A 16,004-nucleotide genomic window follows, 5' to 3' on the forward strand; every position below is an offset into this window, starting at 1 on the left:
CCAGAGACACTTTTAAAAGAGAGCGCTTGCTCTTTCGTGTTGGCATGACGTTCTTGAAAATTTTCATCAAAATGAAAAAAAATACTTTGCCAAATTAAATGACATCCCCTGAATTTAGGCCAAAATATTTTCTCCCTCTCTTCAGCAGATATGGATGCTTAACATAACTGAGGATTTATTATTGGTTTGTACTTGTATAAATGTCGTCAGCTCTCAGTATGATCTGGAATAGCTAGTTTTCACTGACATTTTTATTCTCCATACTCTTTCATCCCTCCCAATTTGTAATATTTAAGAGTGTATTCTGCTCTCATTCCAAATACCAGCTTCCTTTTGATATTAACATTAATGAGAGTTCCCCATGCAGATTTATGGGATGGCAGACCATGGTATAGATGTTATACCAATTATTTTTTTATTGAACTGGTGACAATGTTCTACAGGATTCATGCAAAGCTCAGAGAGAAGAAAGATCATCCTGTGATTAAAGTGTTAGTGTGAGATTTGGGAGCTGTGGGTTCTATGCTCGGCTTTGCTATAGACCTGCTAGAGGCAGGTCACTTTGGCTGTGTCTACTCTATAGGAGTCTTTCAAAAGATGATCCTCTGGAAGCTCTTCTTTCGAAAGAGCATGCACACACATGAAAAAGTGGATCAAAAGAGGAATCTGCTCTTTCAAAAGAGAGCATCCACACAGCCCCCCGCTCTTTTGAAAGCTTATTCTGAAATAAAGCTGCTGTTTTAGCCATAGTCTTTTGGATTAGTGCTCCTGACAGCAGTGCTTCCAGGGGCTCTAATCCAAAACAGGCTCTATTGTGTGTGGACACACTATTTTGGAATAAGTTTAGCTTATTTTGGGCTTCCCTGTAGTGTGGCCATGTTACTCTGGAATATCTTATTTTGGAATCATAACTCTGGAATAAACTATTCCAGAATAACTCTGTAGTGTAGACATACCCTTGCAGTGACGCTCTTCTCTGAAACCTGACCATGTACAAATGGCTCCATATTTATTGTCTCACAATCATACCTTATTATATAGGCTCAGTTGATAATTATTTTTTTAAAAACTAGCTCTACAAATTAATCCCAGAATTTGCAAATTTTCCTAGAGGTTCTACAGTACAGACATTGCCCTCAGTGAAACTTTTGCAACTCCTGGAATCTCTGTGGGGCTGTACAAGTGAAGCTGAATGTAGCTTATTAAACAACACTCTAAAGCCGTGTCTACACGTGCATGCTACTTCGAAGTAGCGGCACTAACTTTGAAATAGCGCCCGTCATGGCTACACGCGTCAGGCGCTATTTCGAAGTTAACTTCGATGTTAGGTGGCGAGACGTCGAAGTCGCTATCCTCATCATGAGATGGGGATAGCGCCCTACTTCGACGTTCAACGTCAAAGTAGGGACTGTGTAGTCATTGTGCGTCCCGCAACTTTGAAATAGCAGGGTCCGCCATGGCGGCCATCAGCTGAGGGGTTGAGAGACGCTCTCTCTCCAGCCCCTGCAGGGCTCTATGGTCACCGTGGGCAGCAGCCCTTAGCCCAGGGCTTCTGGCTGCTGCTGCGGCAGCTGGGGATCCATGCTGCAGGCACAGGGTCTGCAACCAGTTGTCGGCTCTGTGTATCTTGTATTGTTTAGTGCAAGTGTGTCTGGGAGGGGCCCTTTAAGGGAGCGGCTTGCTGTTGAGTCCGCCCTGTGACCCTGTCTGCAGCTGTGCCTGGCACCCTTATTTCGATGTGTGCTACTTTGGCGTGTAGACGTTCCCTCGCAGCGCCGATTTCGATGTGGTGCTGCGCAACATCGAAGTTGAACATCGACATTGCCAGCCCTGGAGGACGTGTAGACGTTACTCATCGAAATAGCCTATTTCGATGTTGCTACATTGAAATAAGCTATTTCGATGTAGGCTTCACATGTAGACGTAGCCTAAATCAGTAGTCCCAAGCATTTCCCATACCAGCAATTCCTTAAAAATAAGAGACGAGCAGAGCAGTTGTGACCCTTCATGACCTCCAGATTGAGAACCAATGTTCTAGAAGATGCCAGAGAAGGAAGAGAACCCAGCTTCTTTCCTTTTGGCTGTGATGGCTGTGCCCAGCTAAAAGGAGCAAAAAGCAGCAAAATTATATTGGCCATTTCTACACATGCCACTTGCTCCGAAAGTGGCATGCTAACAAACGTCCAGGAAAATGCTAGTGAGGCATGGATGTAAATTTCCAGTGCCTCATTAGCATACGGTCACATGGTTGACAGTCCAGAAGGAGATCTTCCGTACTCCAAAACAGCATGTAGACGCGCGGCCCCCGGGGGATCTCCCAGAAGGAAATCCTCCTTCCTCCAGGACATCCCCCAGGGGCTGCACTTTTACATGCTTTTTTGGAGTCTGGAAGAGCTCCTTCTGGACTCCCAATCATGTGACTGTATGCTAATCCGGTGCCAGAAATTTGCTAATGAGTTGCCAGAAATTTACACCTGTGCCTCATTAGCATTTTCCCAGGACGTTTATTAGCATGCCACTTTTGGAACAAGTGGCTTCTGTAGAAACAGTCATTTTTTGTCATTAAAATCAGTATATGGCACCCTGATTATACAAGAGGAAGAATGTGGCCTTTTCCATAATCTCCTTTCCCCACAGAATGGTAGTCAGTACTTGAATTGGGATGGTGGACTGGAAAATATGTCACACCTCCTTGTGTCACTGCAGTCTATTGAAAAAAGAGGGGGTTTTAGAAAGGTAAAAGAGATAATAAAAATCTGGAGCATATAGGTTGCACCTCCCTAAACCAGGAATCTCTGGTCTGGCAACATCCGTGGTCCAAAAGGACCAAGTATGTTCCTGGGCCAGCGAGCACCGGCGGCTGAGGTCTCAGGGAGTAGGAGAGCAGGGGATCTGGGGCAGCCAGCAGCTAGCAGAAGAGGGGCCACTGGCAAGCAAACTGGCTGGGGCCAGCGGAGGCTGGCCACAAAGGGCCAGAAGTGGAGCTGGCAGCATGGCATCCCTGGTCTGGCAATTCTCTCATTTTGGACCGGTCCAGTCCTGAAGGTGCCAGGAAAGGGAGGTCCAACCTGTACCATCATTTTCTCCCTCCAACTGGCGAGAATCACATAAACTTCTTTCTCAGCTTATGTGCCAAGCTAAGGAGTATTGTGAATCTGATGCATTTGGTAAGAATTATTTTTTTATTAATGCTGCAGTGGAGACAGATTATTAAATTCAAATTTTGTCATCACCATCTTGCTAAACAAGAGAATTGATGGGAAACTTTTCCTAAACAGCTACTTTCCCATTTTTCTTTAGCCAACTGCTGCAGGTTTAAAATGCAGAGCTGAGCATTTCAATGATTGCTCCTCTCGCAGTAGCCTCTAGGAAAACAGGGTCTACAGAAAGCAAGAAGATTTGTGATCTGACCCAAATATTGCTGGCTCTTCATTTGTCTAGGTCAACATGTAAGATCCTGAACTAGGTTTACATAACAGCTATTTACTTAGACCCTCTTGTGGGGCCAAAAAAAAGCTTCCTAGTTAAAAAACACACACACACACTTAAGTCTGTAAGCAAAACTCAGTGAATGGACTTACATAGTATCTGACAATTACATTCTCAAAAAAAGAAGCTAGTGTCTGAAATGTAAGCTAAAAAGAATATTGCTGTATAGCTTATAAGACAAATTTTGTTACTTATGGCAGTTTTACAGCTGTTTATATTTCTCCTTTTACAATAAACTAGTGCTAACTGAATTGTAGTACTGACTCTTCAGTATTGAAACACCAGACCACGTATTTGAAGAAAGTGAAAAATACTGAACTTGTTCCTGAATATTCTTGGGAATTCGGGAAACGCTGTATTTATAAAACAGCCAACACTTTACAAGGAAGAGTGCAGAGAGAGAGAATTAGAGTAATACTGTATTCACTTGTCATCACTCTAGAGAACTGGGGAGAATGTTATCACTATAAATTAACTACATTCATTATTAGAGTTGCTGATAATAAAAAGTAGGAGAGGCAAAGGAAGAGGCAGAAAGCAACAAAGTTCTAATATTGGCACAGCTGCCTACCTCAAGAATATCTATCAAGACATTCTCTTCTGGTTGCTTAGTGCTCCTGACATTCTCGAGTAAAATCGAGTAGTATACGCCCTGTGGGTCAGACTGGTACAGGTTGTGTGTGTCTGTCTGGTACCATTCTTGAACAGCCACAAGTACTTGGTTTTCATCTGTACTGATAATCTGTAAATCCTGCAGAAAAAAGAAATAAGAGAGAAGATAAATTATAACTGGCAATTAAAATATACCATCATATGTACATGACAAAAAACTAAACTAGTTTTGAGAGAAAATACACACATGTTCAAGATCCCTGACTATGAGTTCTCTCTCAGACTACGTACTAAGAAATCTACTATATACTACCTGTCTCAGATTATGGGATATAATTTTCATCTAGACTTTGGAATCCAAATAAATTATTAATGCCTGAAAGAGGTGTCTTTTTTTTCTTACTGGAAATGAGTTGGAACTCTCAATTCTTAATCAACAAGTTTCTGCATCATAAAGTCTCCACTAATATTCACATTTGTGGCAGAGATATCTATGACTGAAGGGACACAGAGGCCATGTCCACACTAGCTAGTCCTTTCAGAAAATCAGGCTGTCCTCTGAAGGAACAAGCGGAGCATCCACACACATAATGCGTTTTCGAATTTCTTTCAAAAGAATGCGGCACTTCATCTGGAGGCCCTCTTCCTCTCCCAAATGAAGAAGAGCACCTTTTTCCAGAAGATTCTTTCAGCTAAAAAGCATGTGTAGATGATCTGGGGCCCCTTTTCTTGGAAGAACAGTCCTAATGGTGCTGGATTTTTCGCTTCCTGGCCCACTCTTTCAAAAGAGTGGGCGCTGTGTGGACGCTGTTTTTTGAAAGAGCAGATTGCTCTTTTGATCTGTTTTTGTGTGTGGATGTGCTCTTTCGAAAGAAGAGCTTCCAGAAGAACATCTTTTGAAAGATCACTGTAATGTAGATGGAGCCAGAATGCGATGTACTCTCACAAGACACAGATGAAAGTCCATGAAATCTCCATATGATCTAAACCACCAATTAGGGCACATATTACAAAGAGGTCTAGAAAATTAAAAAAAACCCACCAACAACAACTCTTTTTGGCAGAGACTATGTCTTCCTTCATATTTGCCAAGTGCTGAGCACAGCAGGGTCATTGAATATTACTGTAATATAAATATTAAATAACAACAACAACATTCAGAAGTCATTCCTCCATAATTTCATGCTTGAATTACTGCAATAGCCTCTTTGCTGTACTTCCTGTTTCCTTTTTCCATCCTCTGCAAGGAAAAACGTAGGCTAATTCATCTTGAGGAAAATAGTCCAATACACAAATATTCAATCATAGGAAGAAATCAGAAAGTAGTAATGCTCAAACAGACAATAATAGAGGACAGAAAATTGGACTTGTGTTTGCAATAGGATACAGCAGCAAAAAAGGCAAATGCCATTTTGTGCTGCATACAAAGAAGCATCATATCATGGGAGAGAGATTATTACTTCTTTCTACAAACTTGGTTGCAACAACTCCTTGCATATTGTATCCAGGCTGCTTACCTTATTAATGCAGAAATACTGATAAACTAGTTGTTGTTCAAAGAAGAATGTCCAAAAATAGACAGGTAGCAGGAGAGAATGATCTCTGAATAACTAAGTAACAACACCTTTATAATATTTCTGTTTTTTCACATAGAGTAAAAAGAGCTGACCAGCTGCAGAACAAGAGGTAAGTACATATATATATATGGATAAATACATTGCATAGCCAGCACCTCTTTGGAAATAACAGAGAGAAAGCCGTGCTAGTCTATACACTATCAAAACAAAAAAGCAGTCAAGTAGCACTTTAAAGACTAACAAAATAGTTTATTAGGTGAGCTTTCGTGGGACAGACCCACTTCTTCAGACCATAGCCATACCAGAACAGACTCAACATTTAAGGCACAGAGAACCAAAAACAGGAATTAAGGTGGACAAATCAGAAAAAAAATGATCAAGGTGAGCAAATCAGAGAGTAGAGAGGGCAGAAGGGGCATGCAAAAATACCTCTTTGGAAGGTATGTATAATGAAAAGCTAGACAAAAACATTTTTGCATATAAAAGGCGTTAACTGCAATGTTGAATCAAATTCACCATTCCAAACTATTTTAAAAATGTCATTGATACATCTGCCAGAACAAAAGAATGTGTGGGAAAGAGCTTTGTGGCAGATAAAATCTCTCACGTGGTGTTCTAAAAGCGAGTCTACAATGCCTGGCAAGTAAAACTTTGTACTGAATCAGAAATAGATATTTTAAGAATCCCATTAATGGCTCTCTCTGCTGTCTTTAATTACCAGCACTAATCATAAGCAAGCAAGGGAATGAGCATGCAACAGCTGGTAGTTTACCATATCCCATGACTAACATCATATTTGCCTAAGAATAGTCAAGCCAATAAACAGGGATGGGCATGGAGGAAAAATAAATTACTAAAGAGTATAGGAAGAGCTTGAAAGGGAATCCATTAGTGAAAAGTTTTAAAACCCTCTTAAATTGTTATCATATCTATTATCAAGCCTTCAGCAGAAGTCTTAAGAGGATTATTATAGTAAAATGTTTATACAGTGTCATAAACATACATGATACTTTATAGAACACAGATAAGACATGTTCCTTGTGCCAAGAGATTAGAATCTAAATCAAATGAAAAAAAAAGCAAATGTAGGATGAAACACAGGGCAGCACTGCAAAAGAGGGTGCTCTTGAGTGCTCCTATTGATCACTCTGTGGAAGGAGGGATTACTTAGAGAGGTGGGGCTCACAGGTGAACTTAAAAGAGAAAAGAGAAAGCCATCTAGTGATAAATGTGAGACTGGTACCAGGTCCAAGAGAACAAAGCTGTGAAGGAGAGATGTAGCTAATCTGATTCTCATCTTGCTTATATCAGTTTTACTCTGATTGTAGCTGTACAGACTTCCATGACATTACTCATGATTTGCACCAATGTAAATGAGAGAAGAACCCAACACTAGTGAAACAAGGCAAGAGCACTGGGAAGAGAGGAAAGAGATGAGAGAAGTGGGTGGATCCAAGAATAGATGTGATTTTGTGTTTCAGGATGAGGTGTTCTAATTTTATGTGGTAGGACATGGGAAGTCAGTGGAAATCCAGGAGGAGCTAACGCGGAGAGGAGAAGATACCTTTAAAGAAGGATTTTGGACAGACGGGCCAGGGACAGCTAGAAGGCAAGTCGCGACTGGAGGAGTTTATACCAATAAGTACTGTGGCAAGGGCCCCCTAACCTTGGCCAGCATTTGGGCTGACAGCCTTTGCCCGGGGTTTGGGCTTTCAGCTTGTTGCTGGGTAGGGAGCCCAGCCACTCCTCCTGAGGCTTCCTCCGCCATTGTCTGTGGGTCTATAGCTGTTGGTACGTTTCCGATCTCTTATTCTTGTGCGCTCTGCTTCACCTTCTCTCTCCTTCCTCCTTTTAACTGGGGACACTTTTAAAGGCTTCCAGAAGGCCTGAAGTGGAGTCAGCTGACCACAATCTATTTGGGCCAGCTCCTTGGCCAGCTGCCCTCCACCTCCACCTAGCACACCTGTTACCCTTCCTGGGCTGCCTGTTCCCTATTCATCAGCAGTCCTCTCTTCTGACCTTGTCACAGTATGTTTCACTCGCTCTTCTCTTCCAACTGCAACTATCAATAGTAAAAATGTGAAGTGTGCATTCATCCTGTTCAGAATATCAGTTGTTTCTTTTTGTGTGTCTGGCAGGAATTGGGATGCTGGTATTAACAGAGTAACCAAATCTGCTTTTCACTCTTCTTGGAGATAGCCAGTTCGATTCACATTTTACATGGCAGATTTTATTTTTCAGTTCAGGATTACTGATATCTTTTCAGCATGGTCTGTTTCAGCACATTTTCCCAAGCATTTGCAACATTATTACTTGGTTATACTGGTTTCCAGAAGTCCCTAGGAACATCACCTGGCCAAATGATGCTGATATAACCCTGAGGGGATTTACTGAAGTAAGGAAAGCTACAAGTTTCATGTCCGGTGTTAAAACATCTCTTAAACTTTGTGCAGACCAAGCAAAAAAAACATTACAGATAATTCCTCTTCTTATTCTCTCTCCATACTTATATTACCATCTTCCACATTTCAACCTAAGCCAAAGAAATAGTCCTCGAGGATAAAAACTTAACAGACATGGAGCCAAGTTTTGTTAAAGTGCTAAGCATTTGGGCTTGTTTCGATTACAGCAATTTGTCGACAGAAGCTTTTCTTGGAAGATATCTTCTGACAAAACTTCTGTCGACAAATGGCAGCCAAATCACCAAGTGGACCACAAGATTGATCTGCTCTGTTGACAGAGAGCAGCAGGTTTGCCCAACTGCTGTCTCTTCAAAACAGCCAACCAGAAGCACAGCAGATATGGCTGCCTGGTTTCCCTTATGTCTGTTGACATAAGGCGCCCGCAAAACATTCAGACTGGTTTTTTGTTGACAGAGGCATTATGCATTGTGGGGAGCAGTATAAGACTGTCAACAAAAGTACTGCATTCTGCCGATTTACTGCTGACAGAACGCCTTAGGAGTCTGGATGGTCCCCGGGTTTTGTTGACAAAATGCCAGTTTTGTCAATAAAACCCTCTAGTATAGACATAGACTTGCAGTTCCAATTGACTACAGTGGATATTCAACACTTCATGAGGAAGGACTTCCTTTCAGCAGAGAGAGGGGTTAAGTAGTCAGAGAGAAAATATCTGGTTCCAAGAAGGCAACTTTTATTGCTATATCTAATTCATTGCCTGCAGCCACACTATCATGCTGTGAACTCATCAGATCCTGTAAGCAATGCATTTCCTTCTTCCTTCTGCAGGCTACTCAAAGCCATGCTGTTCTTTTAATTTGCCGTAAACATTACACACACATTATTTATTTGATTTCACTGATTCAAGGCCTTTCAGCTGACTTTAAAAGTCCTTAAGAACCTGGAATGCTCCTAGTGTGCCAAGTCAGGCTTTGACGTACTCTCTCGCACATTTGCTGTGCTCATGTAATACTTGATCGATGGTATTTTCATTTCCATATTCAGATTATAGAGCTGTAAATTTGGCCCCCTATGGCAGAGCTGATCTTCCTTGCGGCTAAAATGTCTTTCCCTGCTTGTCTCTCCAACCATGCATCCCTTCTAATGGGTTTTCTCCGCTGGCTTCCTATATTGTGCATCATTTCCATTCCTGCTCTCATCAGTACTTGCAACACCTTTGCTCCATCAGTCAATCCTGCCTCACAGCTTTCAGCTCCTTCTCCTACTATCAACCACATGTCTGGAATGCACCTGGAAGGCCACATGCCTTCCCTCCATCTCTGAAATCTCACCTCAAAGTTCACTCCTCCCTCTCCCAAATAATCCATGTCAGAAAAACACCATCACTCCATCATTAGAAAGCACTGATGCTCAAAGGCCATCCAGGTCATCTCATTGCATCCTGTCTCTGCTTTGTTTTACCTTTTTAGATTGTAAGCTCTCTGAGGCAGGGGCCTCATCTCCCTAAATGCTTTGTACAACACTGAGCACTAACTAAGGCCGCATCAACACCAGCACAAATCTTTGAAATGGCCATGCAAATGGCCATGCAAGTGCAAATGGCCATTTTGAAGATTACTAATGAGGCACTGAAATGCATATTCAGCGCCTCATTAGCAAGCCGCTGGCTGCGGCTCTTTGAAATTGCTGTGTTTCGCTCCCATGTTGCTTGTCCAGATGTGGGTCCTTTTCGAAAGGACCCCAGGAACCTTGAAATCCCCTTATTCTTATCAGCAGATTGGAATTTCCATGGCCATTTCAAAGATTTCTGCTCGCATAGACGATAACAGTCCTCTCTCCTAAGACTTTCATCATGCCTCCCCATCCACATCTCACTACTTTTTTCCTCTAACCCCTTTCTTGAGCACAGTGATCTGACAATTAATCTTGTCATGCCCTCCAGTTCATCATCACCTCTCACACAGCTCTAGTCGTGAGTGTGATCACCTGATTTATCACTTCGTGTAGCAGACCTCAAAAACCTGCAAAAAATATTTTGAACTGGCTGAAAAAATATTAATTGGCTTCAAAAGTTAAAAAAAAATAATTTTGTGTGGAATGAAATATTTAGTTTGACCAGACACAAACCATTTTGTTTTGATTTTTAAGAAGCTTTCACAATTTGAAACATAAAACAGAAGTAAATTTTGAAACAAAAAGTCATTTTGAATAAAAAAAATAATGAAATACTTTGTTTCAAAAATATCAAAAATAAATATTTTCCATTTGTTCTGCACCCCTTTTTCAGGTTTCTCTCCTCCCCCAGTCAAAACAATTTGACAAAGTCTATACAAATTTACAAAATATTTCAGTAAACCTGAATCTTCATTTTTTGATGGCAAAAATTTTTGGTCCAAAATTGATTTTGCTCTATTCATGACTCTCTACAATACTATCAAAGCTAAACCTCATATTCCTTGAGTTCACACTGAAATCAATGGGACTGCACAGGAGTCAACTCTAGGGGAGCAGGGATATGTTTGGAGTGTAAACCCAACCCCTGAATAGTAAAATTGGCCACAAAGTTCTGTAAAATGCAGAGACTAAACAAGTTGGAAATATTTTCTTCCACTCAATTGGTTGCACTTAAAAAAACCCAGTTACCTTTCAGAACGGGTGTTTTTCAAGATGTATTGCTTGTGTCCATTCTGTTGCAGGTGCACGTGCTCACCTGATTCTCTGGTGTGGGAAGTATTTCCCTCATTGGTATCCATAGGGTGACTGGCTCTGGCACTCTCTGGGGTACTGCATATAGGTGCTAATATAAGGGGTGCCACCAGCACACCCAGTCCTTCAGTTCCTACTTGCTGGACCTCCAGTAGAGAGGCAGGAGGGTGGGTCATGGAAAGAACATGAGTAATGCAACTCGAAGAACAACAGTTACAAAACGTAACCATCTTTGCTTCTTCAAGTGCTTGCTCATGTCCATTCCATTACAGGTAACTCCCAAACTGCCAAATCCAATGTCATCTCTGGTAAGTTGCATGATGGCCTAGTGCATCATAAACATATATACTGAAGATCACACCACAGCCCTGAAGATGACATGGAGAGGGACATGAGCCAGGAAGGCAACCTAAGCCTGTGCAATCTCATAACAAGTATTGATGCAGGTGATCATCCAATTCTAAATCCTCTGAGAGGACACATGAAAGCCCTTCATCTTGCCAGTTATTATGATGAAGGGCTGAGTCAATCTGCAACAGGTAGAAAGCCAGGGCACACCAAACATCTAGAGTGTGCAGCTGTCTCCTTGTTGGTCATGAGAGGCTTTGGCCAAAAGACCAGGAGGAAGATATTCTGGTTGACATGGAAGTATCATACCACCTTTGGCAGAAAGGCTGGATGGGGACACAGATGGAGCTTTTCCTTGCAGAATACCACGTATGGAGGTTCTGAAATGAGAGCTTTAATTTCAGTGATGTGTCTCACCAATATAAGAGCTACAAGGAATTCAACTTTCCATGACAAGTGGGAAAAGGAACAAAAAGCCATAGGCTCAAAGGGCAGAGACATAAGCCTGGGAAGGACCAGTTTAAGGTCACTTAGGGGAACTGGATCTTGGATCTATGGAAAGAGTCCTCCCATGTCTTTGAGTAACCTGAACAACATAGCATGCAAAAATACTAATCTACCCTGGAGATGAGGATGGAAGGCTCATATGGCTGCCAGAGGCACCTTCATCAAAGAGCAGGCAAGACTTTGGTGCTATAAATGAAGCAAGAAGTAATCCAGTAGAGATGACTGGGTCAGGAACATATTCTGCTCCATACCCAGCAGGTGAAATACTTCCACTTTGTCAGGTAAGTAGCTCTGGTGGAGTGGCTTTCTGCTCTCCAAGAGAATCTGCTGTACCTGACTATAGCAGGCTCATTTTGCTGGATTCAGCCATGCAGAATTCAAGCTGTGAAGTGCAGAGAGGCAAGATTTAGGTGCAGGAGTTCAATGTGATCCTGCAAGAGCTGGGCAGCTGGGAAGTGGGAAGTAGTCAGAAAAGGGTGCAGGACATGTTCTTGCTGCTACCATTGCTGCTGTAAGAAACCACTACCAGAGTGGAGTCACCTTAGGAAGCTTTCAAGAGGTCCTGAGAAGACAGAGCATAATGGGTCAATAAATACAGAAATAAAGGGATTGAACAAAGGGGAAAAGGTACAGAAGTTATGTGTGATTGACAAGAATATGATATTTCATCCTAGGACTGACATATGTACCACTGGTTAACATACACAACTTGGAGCAAGCTCCTGTTTAAATATGGGTGCACACCTCACCAGGGCTGTCGAACGGAACGTGTGGCTTCAGTTGGAGCCACTTAAGAGAAGATGTGGCCTCATCTACATGTGACTTATTTTGTGGGAAGGGTAATCTGCGAATGCACTGCTATATTTTTGTTGAAATAAAAGCTTTGTCTCTAACAAAATTGTTTAGAGAAGTTTAACTTTGTTTTCCTAAATTGTATTTTTCTTTAAGACTTATAAAAATAAATATTCACTGATAGAAAATCTCTAGGTGGTAGCCAAAGGAAAAATAGTCTCTCTTTATTTGGTGACAAAACATATACAAAGAGCCATGTACCACTTAGAGGAGTGAAAGAAACAGTCATTTGTGAGGCAATAATGGGTTATTTATTTCCTATTCTCTTTTAACTTGGTTTCTATTACCAGGAAACTTTTATTTTATTACCCATTTGGAAATACAGTACAGCTACTTAGAGATCAAGTCAAATAATAGAAGTTTTCATTCATGATATTTCCATTCCATTATCTTTTTAGAGCCAGATGTTATGCTTTCCTAAATTGCAGTAGGAAATAAAAGAGCATGTTGTTTTTACATTATAAAATTTCTGTATCTAGTTATGTTAAGCTCGAATGAATGAATGATTAAATGCAGAAAATGCTCTAGCTGCCTATGAAGAGATATTATCACCAAAAAGGGTATTTGCAAATATAAGAAGTGGATTAGAATTATGAGAATCTTCCATGCAACACAGTAAATTGGTTTCATTATTATTTATTACTTGCATTACCATACCATCTTGGAGCCTAGTCATGATATACCAGGACTTCACTAATGGTCCATACACTAAACAGTTTACACGCTAATCTATAATTGTCTCAGCATCACATAAGATCTGGAGGTATCAAATATGGAGGTAAGTATGGAGGGTCTCAAACTCATGGCTCAGGTGTCATCTGCAGCCCAAGCAGTTGCACACTTTGACCCACACGTGTGCTGGCATGTGAGCCCCTACAGCCAGGGCGTGTGTGTCCATAGCCTTCCCCTCAACTCCATCCCCTACTCTGCTCCTGCCCTGCCTCTTCCCAGCCCTGCCTCGCCCCCTCCCCCATTGCACATTCCCTCAAGCCCCTCCCCCAAACTTGAGAGAGGGCAGCGGAGTAGAAAAGGCTGCTGCAGAGCTCTGCTTCCCTGTGGCTCCCACTGTCACACTGAGTGTATGTATGTATGTTGGGGGGGGGGTGACCCTGCTGCTGGCCCTAGCCCACCCAGGATTCCACAGGCTAACCTGAGTATGAGTGCTCATCCTGTCCATTAGACAGCTAGGGCAGCTGCCATGGGGCCCCCCAAAGCATGGGGCCTGGAATGGCCATGCCAAACAATTCTATGAATGGGGAGTGCCTGGAGGGGGATCATGTGGATTGGCAAGTGGGACTGGGAGATGCATGGGAGAGTATGTGTGGCGCTTTCCCCCTGAGCCCTACCAGACAGGGGTGCCCTCTGGCCCATGAGGAGGATTTGAGGACTGGTACTGACCCTAAGGCAAATTGAGTTTGGAGCCCTGGTACCCTTAAACTGGGTATTGAAAGTATAGGGTCAGATTTTCAAGCCATTTTCTGTTCTCGGGAGCAGTTGGACATCACAAGTGGGTCAATATTCTGACTGGGAGCAGTCTAGACAGCAATGTATGTTCAACAAGGGGAAGTGCATAGTCCTGCGCTTGGGAGGGAAGAATCCCAAGCATTGTTGCAGGCTGGGGACTGACTGGCTAAGTAGCAGTGCAGCAGAAAAGGACCTGGTGATTACAGTGGATGAGGGGCTGCATATGAGTTAACAGTGTGCCCTGTTAGCCTTCCTAACGGCATATTGGGGTGCATTAGGAGAAGCATTTCCAGCGGATCTAGAGAAGATATTATTCCCCTCTATTCAGTACCAGTGAGGCCACATCTAGAGTATTGCGTCCAGTTCTGCCCCCACACCTCCCAGTATAGAAAGAATGTGGACCCACTAGATTGGGTTCAGTGGAGGGCAATGAAAATGATTAAGGAACTGGAGCACATGACCTATGAGGAGAGGCTGAAGGATTTGGGCTTACTTAGTTTGCAGAAGAGAAGACTGAAGGGCAGTTTGATAGCAGCCTTCAACTTCCTGAAAGGGAGCTCTAAAGAGGATGGAGAGAGACTGTACTCAGTGATGACAGATAGCAGAACAAACAGCAAAGGTCTGAAGCTACAGAGAGAGGTGTAGGTTGGATATTGGGAAAAACTATTTCACCAGGAGGGTGGTGAAGCACTGGAAAGCGTTACTGAGAGAGGTGGTGTAATCTCCATCCCTGGAGGTTTTTAAATCCCAGCTTGACATGGTCCTGGCTGGGATCATTTATTTGGGGTTGACCCTGCTTTGGGCAGGGGGCTAGACTTCATGACCTCCTGAGATCTCTTGCAGCCCCAGAATTCTATGATTCTATGATCAGTCTTACCAAATACAGAGTCAGTTACATAAATCATGGCACTGCTGGGTTAAGAATTGACATTGATGTGTGGAAGATGCTCCAGAAACCCCTTTCCCAGCTGTGGCTGGCCTGCAAAGTACATTTTGGAAAAGACTATAGTGAGCCGCAACTCTTGGCTATGTCTTTTCCTCTGCTCAAGCAACACACAGGGCTTACTTGGTATGGTATGATTCAGTCTCCCTCTAGCGACTGATTCATAAGACTCTAAGAGATGTTAACACTCCCAGTTAAAGGAACTCTGCCTTGGCGACAGCACCAGAGTTTTGTGCTATGAGGATCGTGGTGTTTTCTAAGCACATAGCCAGGATATGCTGCAAAAAGCTACGCCAGGTGGAACTGGAACTCTTGTGGAGCTAGAATCTAGTTTGCTAAACAGAGCAGTATAATAAATAGTTGCTTAATACATGTGAAGTCGACTAGAAGTTGACCTCAGTCAGTCTTCATCTAAAGGAGGCTTCTGGTGCTGAAGGTCCTGGGTCCAATACTGTGGACATCCAGGATGGTTGCATATGTGTTACATACACACCTGTGAAATGGGTGGCCTGAATTAGATCCAAAATATACACTTATCTCTCTCCCATTTACAAACATACAAAATCAAGAAGACATTCATTTAAATCATTCTAAGTCTCCAAGGAAAACTTAAGACTTCAAACCAGAGTTTAAAACTGATCAGATTTTGATTAAATATTCTCCCTGGCTCCCCACATAAATGCAGAACAGAGGACATTTGCACAGGGGAAAGGTATGTAAAAAATGATTTCCCTAAGACACACAAAGGATCTGGTGCTCCAGCACAACTGTTTTTCATACTACACACACAGATGCCGACTTTCAAAAGTTCTAGGCGGTGCTCACCCCCCATGGCTCTGTTCCAGGCCCCATTCTCACTCCACATAAGCACCACCCTGTTTCTTCTTGCCCAGTTCAGCCCCCGTCCTAGGTGTCCTCACTCCTCCCCCTCACCTCCAGCCTCCTGAATGCTGCCGAACAGCTGATCACAATAGGCAGGAGGCATTTGGAGGGTCTGGGAGGGGGTGATCTGTGAGGCCCAACAGCAATCATGTTGTGCTGGGAGAGCTGATAGCGGGCTACAGGTGGGTGCTTAGCATATACCAG

General features: G+C 42.7%; 1 protein-coding gene across 7 annotated transcripts in view; it reads right to left on the reverse strand.

The window, feature by feature from the left end:
- The window catches only part of SORCS2 (sortilin related VPS10 domain containing receptor 2), an 822,591-nt gene that overhangs the window by 83,463 nt on the left and 723,124 nt on the right, over positions 1-16,004 (reverse strand). For all 7 annotated transcript variants that reach the window (XM_074992445.1, XM_074992444.1, XM_074992443.1 and 4 more), the window contains exon 9: positions 4,061-4,240. In XM_074992445.1, coding sequence (XP_074848546.1) covers positions 4,061-4,240 — 180 coding nt within the window. The remainder of the gene's footprint in view (positions 1-4,060; positions 4,241-16,004) is intronic.

This window comes from Carettochelys insculpta, chromosome 4 (genome assembly GCF_033958435.1).
Source record: "Carettochelys insculpta isolate YL-2023 chromosome 4, ASM3395843v1, whole genome shotgun sequence".
In the NCBI taxonomy this organism is placed as follows: Eukaryota; Metazoa; Chordata; order Testudines; family Carettochelyidae; genus Carettochelys; species Carettochelys insculpta.